This window comes from Hyperolius riggenbachi, chromosome 3 (genome assembly GCF_040937935.1).
Source record: "Hyperolius riggenbachi isolate aHypRig1 chromosome 3, aHypRig1.pri, whole genome shotgun sequence".
In the NCBI taxonomy this organism is placed as follows: Eukaryota; Metazoa; Chordata; class Amphibia; order Anura; family Hyperoliidae; genus Hyperolius; species Hyperolius riggenbachi.
The window spans coordinates 109,651,148-109,664,519 of NC_090648.1; the positions used below are offsets into that span (position 1 = coordinate 109,651,148).

At 44.0% G+C, this 13,372-nt stretch overlaps 1 protein-coding gene across 2 annotated transcripts in view; it reads right to left on the reverse strand.

Moving 5' to 3' along the window:
- Window positions 1-13,372, reverse strand: part of GCK (glucokinase) — a 46,037-nt gene that overhangs the window by 18,921 nt on the left and 13,744 nt on the right. For both annotated transcript variants that reach the window (XM_068274761.1, XM_068274760.1), the window contains exon 2: window positions 9,133-9,295. In XM_068274761.1, coding sequence (XP_068130862.1) covers window positions 9,133-9,295 — 163 coding nt within the window. The remainder of the gene's footprint in view (window positions 1-9,132; window positions 9,296-13,372) is intronic.

Here is a 13,372-nt window from a genome sequence, read left to right on the forward strand (position 1 = left end):
TGTTTAGAGTGTGGGAATTTAAAAAAAAAATTATGTGGGGTCCCCCCGTCTGAAACTTTTTAACCCCTTGTCCCCCATGCAGGCTGGGATAGCCAGAATGTGGAGCTCTGACCGATTGGGACTTCACACCCTGACTATACCAGCTGCAAAAAAGGTCCTCTAATGCCGATTTTTGTTCCGGGGTATATGTTGGGGGGCCCCCCAGGTTTATTTTGCCCTGGGGCCCCATTGTTGCTTAAACCGGCCCTGCATGTTAGGAGGGCAGAAGGGTGACAGTTTAGTTAGAGTTAAGCTCAGATTGTGGTTTCCAATTACTATTAAGCAAATCTATCAGCTTCAAAAAGGTGGTGTTAGGAATGACTTAAAAGGCCAGGAATTACTGAGCAAATGAGCAGAAATAAAGGCAATCTTGTGTTGCGCTTCCATGGGGAATTGCAACGCATGAATAGAAACATCACAAAGTGCAGTCTATGCACTTTTTGATAACCCTAGGGATCGCATTACTGCGTGTTGAAGAAAACATGGCTAAAATGGCAAAAAATCGTGCAAAAAGGAGGCCTATGCTCCTGGACTTGTCTGCAAGCGCAAGCAGGTATACCAGTGATTTTAGAGTTAAAGTGTACCTGAGATGAAAAGCGTCTCAGGAAGCATACTTCCCTCTAAGTCTCCCTGGCTGGCTCCTCTCCCCCGCAATTCAGCCCGATAGCTTGGCCAAGTCTCGCTTCATCGCTTGTGCAGTTCAGCCGCAAACGTGCACTCGTTGGGCTACCGTGGCCGGGTGCTTTCTGCGACTGCGCAGAACTACTACGCAAGTTCAGAACGCTCTCGGTTGTACCTTACTTCTACCTTGAAATTGTATCTAAATTATATGTAATCAAGTGATCTTAATTTGTTATTTCTGTTAAGTACTTGTATATTGTGTTAATTTTTTATGTCAGTGAAGGTTTTTTGTATTTGGGCTGATTTTGCATAATGTTATCAAGTTTTATGTCATATCTTATTATTTTTGATTTTTGTGCTAGTGTAGTCTCATGCAATCTCATGCATAAAAAAGTACTTCAATTATATATATATATATATATATATATATATATATATATATATATATACAGGATCTTCTCAAAAAACTAGCATATTGTGATAAAGTTCATTATTTTCTGTAATGTACTGATAAACATTAGACTTTCATATATTTTAGATTCAAATACACACAACTGAAGTAGTTCAAGCCTTTTATTGTTTTATTATTGATGATTTTGGTATACAGCTCATGAAAACCCAAAATTCCTATCTCAAAAAATTAGCATATTTCATCCGACCAATATAAGAAAAGTGTTTTTAAAACAAAAAAGTCAACCTTCAAATAATTATGTTCAGTTATGCACTCAATACTTGGTCGGGAATCCTTTTGCAGAAATGACTGCTTCAATGCGGCGTGACATGGAGGCAATCAGCCTGTGGCACTGATCAGGTGTTATGGAGGCCCAGGATGCTTCGATACCCGCCTTAAGCTCATCCAGAGTGTTGGGTCTTTCGTCTCTCAACTTTCTCTTCACAATATCCCACAGATTCTCTATGGGGTTCAGGTCAGGAGAGTTGGCAGGCCAATTGAGCACAATAATACCATATATAGTGTAGTGGGGGTGTCTCAGCACCTTGCAGGGAAAAAAATATAGGAGACAAATACGGGAGCCCAATAGTGTAGTATATTAGTATGCAATTGAAAAAAGAAATTTCAATAAATTACTACTCACAAAAGGAGGTTGCAAGGGCAACCAACCGTAGGAAGCAGGTGGAGACCATAAACCCGACTCCACTCGGGGTAGTCCCAGCCGGGACCTGGATGTGGTCGCTCTCCTTGAAAAAGTAGGGACAGGTGTCCACTGTGGGGCACCCACAGGTGGTCTGTCACCACCCCTCAAACACAGATTGTTTGGGGGTATAGCTATGCACAATTGAAGGTAAAGAGGCGCCCTGGTTGAAATAAAAGCATCTAAAAACAGCTTAAAATCGAGGAAATAATATGAGGTGGCTTACCTCAATAACGAAATCCTTGTATATGGCCTCTTAGAGGCTCCCTTTGCCATATCGACTTGTTCATTTGGCACTTTTATTGGCCTGATGAAGCGGGCTTGGACCCGCGAAACGCGTTGCCTGTGCTAAATAAAAATCTTTTGCCATATACAAGGATTTCGTTATTGAGGTAAGCCACCTCATATTATTTCCTCGATTTTAAGCTGTTTTTAGATGCTTTTATTTCAACCAGGGCGCCTCTTTACCTTCAATTGTACAATAATACCATGGTCAGTAAACTAGTATTGAGTGCATAACTGAACATAATTATTTGAAGGTTGACTTTTTTTGTTATAAAAACACTTTTCTTTTATTGGTCGGATGAAATATGCTAATTTTTTGAGATAGGAAATTTGGGTTTTCATGAGCTGTATGCCAAAATCATCAATATTAAAACAATAAAAGGCTTGAACTACTTCAGTTGTGTGTATTTGAATCTAAAATATATGAAAGTCTAATATTTATCAGTACATTACAGAAAATAATGAACTTTATATAGAGAGAGAGAGAGAGAGAGAGTGAGAGAGAGAGTGAGAGAAAGAGAGAGATAGAGAGAAAGAGTAAAACCTTGGATTGAGAGTAACTTGGTTTAAGAGCACTTTGCAATACAAGCAAAAATGTTTGTGAAATTTTGCCTTGATATACAAGCAATAAACGTTTACACATGTCACATCATTACAACTGAGCCGATAGTTACTCTCCCTTTGGCGCTGTAGGATTGTGCTTAACTTTAGAGTGTAGAGACTGTGCAAAGTCGCATTTCCATGAAATCCTCAAAAGTCAAAAGCAACCGTTCCTTGTAAAAGTGACTTGGAGCTGAAATAAATAAAAAATGTTATACATACCTGGGTCTTCCTCCAGGCCCATCTGCTCGGATTGCTCCCATGCCGCCGTCTGTCCTCCGCTGCCCGCAGCTTCGGGAACCGGGTTCCGTCACTTCCGCTGTTTGCGTATAGGGCGCACTTCTCCTGCGTAGCTGGCCGTGATTGACGTCAGTGACAGGACCCGGTTCCCGAAGCTGCAGGTAGCGGAGGACGGCGGGGTGGGAGTGATCCGAGCCGATGGGGCTGGAGGAAACCCCAGGTATGTATAAACCTTTTTATTTATTTCAGCCCTGGTACACTTTAAAGCCACACAAACAAAAGTTTGGGGTGAGCCACCAGATGGAATGATTCTGTTATAGTGAAAGTCTTGTTTACATTTTTATTTTATACTGTTTTACTATAACTGTTTTTGGATTGTGGAACCAATCACCTGGGTTTCCATTCATTCTTATGGGGAAATTCACTTTGATATAAGAGTGCTTTGGACTACAAGCATGTTTGCAGAATGAATTATGCTCGCAAACCAAGGTTCCACTGTATATATATTGACAACACATATCATAGCACTGTACATAGTACAAAACAGACAATAGTGGGGAGCATAGATATACGTCAGCAGCACAACACGCTATATAAGCAGGACATCCAGCAACGTAAGCACAGAAACATCACCAATATTGGAAAATGTTCATTTGATAAAATACACAGAAACAGTATACACCCTGGGGGGTGGGGGTGGCTTTTGGGGGGGGGGTGTCTCTCTGCCTTTGCGAGTTTACAGTCTAGAGCAGGCATGGGCAAACTTGGCCCTCCAGCTGTTACGGAACTACAGGTCCCACAATGCATTTGCCTTTATGAGGCATGACTGTGGCTGTCAGACTCCTGCAATGCATTGTGGGACTTGTAGTTCCGTAACAGCTGGAGGGCCAAGTTTGCCCATGCCTGGTCTAGAGGGTAGTGGGATGGAGGATAATTTTTGCCACCCAAAGGCAAACAATTCTCTCTAGGCTTTCTCTCTAGGCTTGCTGGATATCTTAGCTCTTTCTGCTTTTTTCCACTGATAATAGTCTTGGTACATATACCTTATTCTGTACCCCACTGGCTAGCACTCATTCTCGGAATATCAATGTTTACAAACTGCTTCTGAGTGTACAGCGGTGACACACATTGACCTGTGACACTGCATAACCCTAATCACTGGCGGCTCTCCCACCCGCAGCCAGGCACATGCCTCGTCTGTAAATAGAAGATGTGTAAAGACAGAAAAGAAAGCCGGAATGATCAGGGTGAAGGACACAGGCAGGAGTGCAGCCCATAGCCACTGTTTACACAAGAATGTTTGTTTTTACATCGTGACAAGTTTTGTGCCCATTTATTCATACACTGTCTATTGATTATATCAGCTGATGTCCATAAAATGAGGTGACATGATTGACAGCCCAGAACACCACTATGTATTCTACTCAGGTCCTTTACAAACTAATCACCAGTAACATGCCTGTCACTGGTTGAAAAGGTGCCAACTATTGATACAATCTCGATTGTAAATTCTTACCAAATCTATGTAGTAGAAGAGAAAATGGTTACTTTAGGTAGTCACTCATATCACATAGAAGTGGTAAGATTGTACAATAAAGGTCAGGGCCGGGCCGAGGCAGAGGCAAGAGAGGCTCCAGCCTCAGGGCACAGTGTAGGAGGGACGCACAACTCACTCAGCTATAATTTCCCCTATTGTGTTTGAAGCAGAGAGAAATAAGAAAAGGGGATACATGGCAGGGACTGCAAGCCAGACAACCAGAAATTCAGGTGTTGGGGTTGTTGGGGGCCCTTGGGCACCTATTAGTCTAATAGCAATCAGTGTGTGATGATTGGAGTGAGAGGGATGGAGAGGCGCAGTTTGCTGTCTCAGCCTTGGGTGCTAGAAGACCTTGTCAAAGCTATGATCAAGGTTGTATCATTAGTGGGCACCTAAATGGGCCCATATTAATACAATCTTGACTGTATAATCTGAGTGGTTACCCAGTAGTCATGGGCCCCCTCTGAGTGCCCCCCTGCTCAGTAACATACAGTTAACTGTTTACAGGTTTCAGCAGCATACAGTGAACAGGGTAGGGCCTGTAAAAAAAACTCTCCATGTCAGTCTGAGTCTATGTAGGTGTTAAGTAAACAAAGCGTCTTATCTATTTGCCAGAAATACCTCACAATCCTTGCAAGATCCCTTGTTATTAATGTATTTGGATCATACTTATATTTGCAAAATAAATCTTTGTACCTCCTTCTGCGTATATGTTGTAACATTGTCAGTCAACAGGAATAGAGTCTGAAGAAGGCTTACAAGCTGAAAGATTACTAGTACCAGCAATGCTTAGCTATTAACATAAGGAGTTACACCCAAAGTGTTTCTCTCCATCCCCTTGCTTTCAGAGTCATGAGACAAAGGTCGGGGGCTGGAATGATTTGTCTGTGATCTGTCCACACAGGAGCAGCTTGCTAGCAAGTAAAGATTAAAGCAAGCCAGCAAACTAGTCAAGTAGCCAATTTTCTCGCCTGAGTTAAAAGCTCGCCATACATACATTGATTTTGATCACCCAGATGGGCCCCACCAGCCAGCCAATCGTGCCCCCTTTGTGCCCCCTCATCCCCCCAAAAAATATGAAGCTGGAGCCGCCACTGCCCATAGTAGAAGACGGTTGCATATAAAAACTGGTGAGTGGTGTGATCTGTGCAGATGTACCTAAATGGGTATGGTGTTGTGCAAGCCCATACAACCCTTTCCTATGAATGTCATTAGATACCCAAGAATGTCATGCTGTTTCATGGGAGTGTCTTGTGAATTAGCCCAACAGTGTGAGATTGATTATATTCAAATGGGTGACAGAGTAGCGGCTCATTTTATTAAGGGTTTGTATAGAAGAAAGGAAGCGGAAAAATAGGAGTCGGTGGCAGATATACTGAAAGTTTTAAAGACATATACGACGAAGTCCTAGTGAGATGCAACCTTCCAGCTACACTACAATGCAATGGAACATCAGGATTATTTGAAGTGACGTATAGAAGAATGCAGTAAATTATTCTGGATAACCAAACACCTCTTATATCTACTGTATATATTGCTGTATAGATACAGACGCTCCCATTCTGGGAGACCAGGTATTATTTGCACTGGCTTCAGAACTTTCAGTAAAAAAAAACATTCCGAAGAGATCACCTGACAGGAGTAAAAATGTGGCCACCTGTGATAAATTTCAGACTGTAAATCAAGGTGAGAAAATATTTTACAATGGGCAAACACTGACTAAATAATTTATAAATTACTATTGTAAAAAAAAAATTAGCAATTTTATGCAATTATTTTCACTACAGTTCCTCCTTAAGAACCTCTGTTGACATTGGAGGTAATTTTATTTCCCTCTCCTCAAAAAAGAGTGGCAACCAGAGCAGGATCATTCACCAGACAACCTAAGCAGGTACTTGGGGCCTAGTGGGTGTCAAGGGGCCCACCTGATGCCTTCTTTGACCTCTCTTTACTTCGGCTTACCAAAAGGACCACAAGGATGCCAAAATCTACTACCTTGCCTAGGATCCCATTACATTTTAATCCATCTCTAGTAGCAACGCAAGTGAGTGAAAACCTTAAACCTTCACATCAGAGACATAAACTGAGAGAAAGAAAATGTTACCTATAGAATGCCTGGGTTAGAAAGTCTGTCAGGTTCTTAAAGAGAGTCTGAAGCCAAAATAATTTTCTCTTTTTATTGCCCACTTATGTTAAACAGTAAGATCAAAGCAGATTTGCCGCAAGCAACAGCGCTGCAGAACAATGTATTTATCCCCCCAAAATCCCGGGGCAAAGTTCCACGACTTTCCAGGTCATGGATTTTGCTGCCCAGGGGAGGCAGAGCTTTGAGCTGTAGCTCTGCCTCCAGTCCAGTAAATCTCCGCTGATCTCCGCCTCTCTCAGTGAAAGAAGACTGAGAGGGGCGGAGAGAGGTGGAGGTTGGCGGAGATTGACTGGAGCAGAGCCAGAGCTACTACGCAAAGCTCTGCCTCCTCCAGGTAGCGAAGGGAGAATTTTGCCACCGGGGATTTCGGGTGGATAAATACATTGTTTTGCCGCGCTTTTGTGGCGAATTAGCTTTGACCTTACTGCTTAAAGGAATAATATCGATTGAAACGACTTTTTTTTTAATACTCTATATTAGTGTACACATTACCACTAGTGCTAGGGGCACTTTATTTATTCACCCAGGTCTCTCTCTCGCTATCCCTGCTTAAAAATTCATTTCTCACACAGCTCATAGTAGTTTGGGTCACCCTGAGCTGCTTGGTTACTCTGTCACACAGCTCACAAATATATTTCACTGTGTCACTCTCACAGCATGCAGGAGACATGAGGAGAAATAGGCTGATCTGAGGTGGCAACAGGTAACTAAATGAGCTGTAATATTGCTGGAATATAACAAGCTATACCACGAGTCTGTGTTTACACTCAGACTGGCTGCCTGCTTGTGTGGTGATTCACTCCAGGCTGCATCCACTTTACAAGCTGCTGAGAGGGGCAGACCCCTGTCTACAATTAGCATTATTAGTATCTTTATCAGTAAAGAGAAGCAAAGATAATAAACACACATTGCTAGAATCTTTAACCCCTTACCACCATATCAACAAGATTCTTTCAGCAAGGTGATAATTAAACTATAAACTGAGGAGTTGATAGCAACTCCCCTGTGCAAAGACATGGTCTAGCCCTCTGGGAGCTCAGTATTAGATACATTTTGTATCCAACACTGACGCCAAAACTGATGGAGGATTTTACAGCTGAGAGGAACAGCTGTGTGAGGAATCAAATTGCTCCTAGTACTTGCCCTAATGTGTGCTACAACATACAGCATTTAAAAATAAATGCATACATCGATAGTATTCCTTTAACATAAGTGGGTAATAAAAAGAGCAAATTATTTTGGCTTCAGACTCTCTTTAATGCTGTCATTTCACAAAATTTCAATCACGTTCTGTCCCTTTCATTGCCAGCAGTTAACACAACGTGGAGTGCAATTCTGGGAATCTATCCCCTGCTAATGGTGCTGAATGGCTGTGCACTGCGTTATCCGGGTTCCCAAATACGGAAACACGGATGCGAACAACAACACTAGTCCTGTATCCCATAGAGCCTTTCTAGTCCTTTCTCCGTCCACTGCTGTCCTACCTATGTGAAATAATTTGAGCTGCAGGTAGAATAAGTCATCCGCCCTCCTTGGGCAGCCTTGGAAGTACTCCTGTCCCCGATTACTCCCCATGATGTGCTGATCTGTACTGCACACGTGCAGTCCATGTGAATGCACCCGTCTTTGGAAGAACTGCGGGGCGTGAGTACTTCGGAAGCATTCTGATGATTTACAAAGGCACACATTTTGAATATAGGACAGTGGGGTGACGAAGAGATGGAGAGACAGGGAAAGCTCTACGGGATCCAGAACCTTCCCTATTCTTAGCTGAGTACCTAAGTATTTTTTCAGGTTGCTTTAAGATAAGCTATGGTTGATCAAATATAAAATATGTATGCTGGCCATTGGGGTAGGAGTAAGAAGCCGTCATCCTGAATATGGCAACCATTCTTCATTTATTTTAGATTAATGGGCATGGAGGTAGAAGACTGAGCAAAAGTAAGACCAGAACATGGAATTTAGCCCTCATTCTGGTAGAGACGTCCCCTTTTGTAAGATGAAGTCCCTATTTTCATGTTGTTTTTTATTATATTGTTTCCTATGGTGAGAAAAAAAAAATAATGGTGGGTATTTCAATATAATCAAACCTTGATTAGCCACATTGTTCATAGCAGCCTATTCTGGGCAGTATAGTACATGCTGCCTCTGGCCTTCAATATGGGGCCAGATTAGCCAGGGGTTAATTGGACCATGCCTTGTAACGTTTTTTTCGTCATCCTCTAGATCAACAGGGACATGTGAGGTTGCAGGCTGGTGTTGTACCTTTTTTTCTGGCTGAACCCGATGGACCGCAGTTTTTTTTTCAACCCAAATAACAATGTAAGATAGAGGGGACTCTTTGTTGAGCTTCTGTAGCTGTTTACAGGCATGGAATAGACCCATACATAAGCTGGAACGGACAGTGCATGGGACTTTTACATTTGCTGCTGGACCTTTGGCAGAACAAGTTGATGATTCTGTCCATCCCTCTATATCTGAGGACTGGAAATGGCATTATCTCGGATACCCACCTGAGCCATCAGGTGTCGATCGAACGTAGGTGGGCAGCATCTTCACACTTGCTTCTTCATTGGTTTCCAGGTGAAGCCCCCTCTCCATCTCAGCCAGCAGCCTGCTCATCAACACCTGCAAATCTTCTTCATGGAGCTTGAATTCCAGCAGCATCTGTTCCACCTAAAATAGGAAAAAAACAGCTAAATAACAACTCCCCAAAGCATCTTTTTCGTTTGCTTGCTTGAATTTTCATTGATCACTCAAACCCGCATTTTCTCCCACTACAATGGCCGTGTTTTTTTCATGAGTTTGAAATAGGATTATAAAAGGCTTGTTTTGCTTCCAGTAATGTGGCCGACATAAAACTCACCCATTATATTGACTCTTCTGAAGCTGTTAATCAAATATTTTAAACAGTACTTCCAGCATGAAACAGAGAACTGGTAATGTAAGGCTCTCTATTATTGTTGCAAGGATTGGGGAGTGTTTGCGTTAATCACTCATCTGCTCGCCCATAATTCATTAACAACAGAAACTCTGCCCCCTCCATATATAAGACAGCCGTGGCCATGTTACCTGAAGTCTTACAAAGCTCTGTGGCCATCCTCATCTGCCTGCCGGGCCCTGCCCACAGCTTGGCAGCCACCAATTAGGCTGTGGTTGCCAAGCTGGGGCGTGCCAGGCCAAGCAGGTGTGGGTGACCACAGAGCTTCAAAAGCCTTCAGAAAAAAACACCACAACGACTTTGCTGAGGAGGGGGGTGGAGTTTCTGTCATTCATAAACTACTTGCCAGTGGGTGAGTAATTAACCCTACCACCTGAGAGCCTGACATCACAGGCTCTATATTTAATACTGGCAGTAGTCTTTAACAGCTCTGCGACCGACTAACGCCGATGGGCGGTGGCCTGGGGGCAGAGATTAGCAGGGAACATGTGCTCTCATGTGCATTCGTTCCCTGCCGAGACACGGAGCTCTGCCTGCCAACCGTGATCAGAGCTGGTAGGCTGTAGAAAAAAACCCCAAACTGCAATTTTCATTTGTACAGTGCTGCGATCTAACGCAGCGTTGTACAGGGGACAGCCCTGTCCTTGGTTAGGAGCCACTTTGAGGGTGTGGAGGGCCCAAGACCGCACTGTCGGACTCTTGGCACCTATACATGCGGGGGCTGCAAAATTTGTAGATACATGCACATTGGTGGGTCGGTCTTGCTTCCCGGCGGGAGGCAGTGGAAGTTATCGCACTATGTTAACTGTATAACAAAATTCGTGGTATATATGCTGATGTGCCCTTGTGGCGCTTTTTACATCGGCAAAACCACACGAGAACTGCGGGAACGCGTTCTAGAACACATTAAGAGTATTAAAAGTGTGAACTCCACTGCACCCGTCGGCCAGCATTTCAGACAATGCCATGGCGGCAGCTACAGCGACCTCAGAGTCGTAGGTCTGGACCGCATACATGGGTCAATTAGGGGCGGTAACCAGGATAAATTGCTTAAACAGAGGGAATGTCGATGGATTTTCGACTTAAAGGCAACAGCCCCCCCTGGCTTGAATGAGATGGAGGGCTTTGCATCCTTTTTGCCTACATAATTCGGTCATTAGCTTGTGGACAAATGTCCTTAAGCTTTTGCCCATTTCTCTTGAGACACTGTCCTGCTATACTGCCTGGGTAGTGGGGTATTCGATTTGTGTGCTGCTCCCCCGACACTGCACTGGACACTATTTCTTTGATACTATACAGGTTAGAGATTGAGGCGTGTATTTCAGCCTCTGTCATTTCTAGGTGCCGCTTTATGTAGCAATCTAGATATATATCTTTATTTCAGGTAGATGTATGGCTGTTTGTTGCGGGCATTGTGTGAGATCTGTGTATATTACATGCTATTTGATTGCCTTTTGGCAGTTTCTGTACCTTTAGAGGCGGTGTGCTCCGCTTTGTGCCCCCCTCCGTGTGTGCATGCGGAACTCCGTACTGCCCTTGATGGTCTGGGCGGCTGGGTTCCTGGCGGCACTGCGCGGCTGACGCGCGTCGTCCTCCTCCCCTCCCTGTACGCCGGTTTGCTGCAACAGGAGGTGGGTGTGTGTGGATGGACGGCGCGCGCCGCCGTTATCTGGATGGGGGGTGCGACCGGAAAATCACGCCCCCTCGGCCAGTGATAGGCTGGAGAAGCCAATTTAATGATAGGATGGTTGCTTAGCGGTGAGCCACGCCCCCTGAGGAAACGAGCAGGAAGCTCGTGAAACATGTCGGGGCTGTAGGTGGCATCACCGCGTGTTTGCCCCACACCTTTGCTGCATCGACTGCCTGGACTCCCTCTACACGCCCACTACAGCCATCTCCTAGGGCCCTGGACGACAGCATTGCCTCACGATCCAGGAAACATCTGTGCACTTTCCAATACACAAAAGCACACAGCAATCCTCCGTGGAGAGCCATATGTAAGGTACTCTGTGTTGAAAGACTGTCAGCTGTGGGCCAAAGGCATCCATGCCTGCATCAGAAGTACTCAGCTACTGTTTGCTTGCACACCGATAGTGTGCTCATGATGTTCATGGGACATGCGATATTATGCTTGTGTTTGCTCTTGACATGGAGCTGTGTGCTGCATGCTGATCGCTTTGGAGGACATTGATGCTTTGCATGTGCTGCAATCTATTAACTTCAAATTTTCATCTCCAATGCTATGCCCAACGCTGTTTTGCTACTAACCTATGCTGACACTGTGCTTCATACAATCGTATGTGTAGCATGAGCTGGTCAAGGTGGGCTTGCTGCTTTCTTTAGCGTGTAGAAGAGTGGAGCACTCTGGTTTCCAACAACAGTGACTGTGTGACATCAATTGGTCTCTATGACATCTGACTGCTTAATGTCAAGCGCTTTCTAGGCGGCAATATGTGGATTACAATTCCAGACCTTACGGCTGATATACTCAACAGTGCACTTTATCCAACGGGTTGTATGGTGTTGTATGGTGTGTATGGCTGGAGGCGTGTAGGGAGCTCCCGGGTGATGTTCCATATCAGCAGAGCCATGTGTTTTGGGCGATTTTAAATATTTGTTGTATTTTGTAAATTCATTAAAGTATTTTTGATAAAGTTCAATTTTTGTGTGTAGTTTTGGTGTGTATCGCCTGCCCTACCTTTCCTTCCTAGCAAATATATTTTCTTACAAAGCTCTGTGGCCATCCTCATCTGCCTGCCGGGCCCTGCCCACAGCTTGGCAGCCACCAATTAGGCTGTGGTTGCCAAGCTGGGGCGTGCCAGGCCAAGCAGGTGTGGGTGACCACAGAGCTTCAAAAGCCTTCAGAAAAAAACACCACAACGACTTTGCTGAGGAGGGGGGTGGAGTTTCTGTCATTCATAAACTACTTGCCAGTGGGTGAGTAATTAACCCTACCACCTGAGAGCCTGACATCACAGGCTCTATATTTAATACTGGCAGTAGTCTTTAACAGCTCTGCGACCGACTAACGCCGATGGGCGGTGGCCTGGGGGCAGAGATTAGCAGGGAACATGTGCTCTCATGTGCATTCGTTCCCTGCCGAGACACGGAGCTCTGCCTGCCAGCCGTGATCAGAGCTGGTAGGCTGTAGAAAAAAACCCCAAACTGCAATTTTCATTTGTACAGTGCTGCGATCTAACGCAGCGTTGTACAGGGGACAGCCCTGTCACTCAGCTGTCCCCAGGAGACAGTAATAACAATAAAATTAATAATAATAATAAAAAATTGCAGCATCAATCAGATACCATCAACAGAAAGCTCTGTTGGTGGGCAGAAAAGGAAGTAAGATTAGTTTGGCTGCTAAGTTGAATAGCCAAGTAATAAACTGTTAAAGCTGCAGAGTGCTGAATTGTAAAAAAAAATTAAAAAAAAATCGCCTGGTCACTAGGGGGGTGTAAGCCTGTGATCCTCAAGAGGTTAATTAGTAAGACCAAAGTCAAACAAATTAGTGCAGTCCTAGCCGGACAGTTGACCATGAGACACAGATTTTTGGGGCTATTTCAGTGCTGTTTACAATACATTCACTCTCACCCACTACTCCTCTATATTAGTACGGTAGAATGCACTAATGCAGTGGATTATAAATGGACCTTGTGGAAATTAAACTTTACATTGAAAATCAGTATTATTTATGCATATTTTAATTAGTTAAAGCTCTTGTCCAGGCAAGACAGGAAATTAATGCATCCCTCCCCTACACTTTTTCTACACCTACACTATATTATGTATGTCAATGTTTATAATTGTGTACA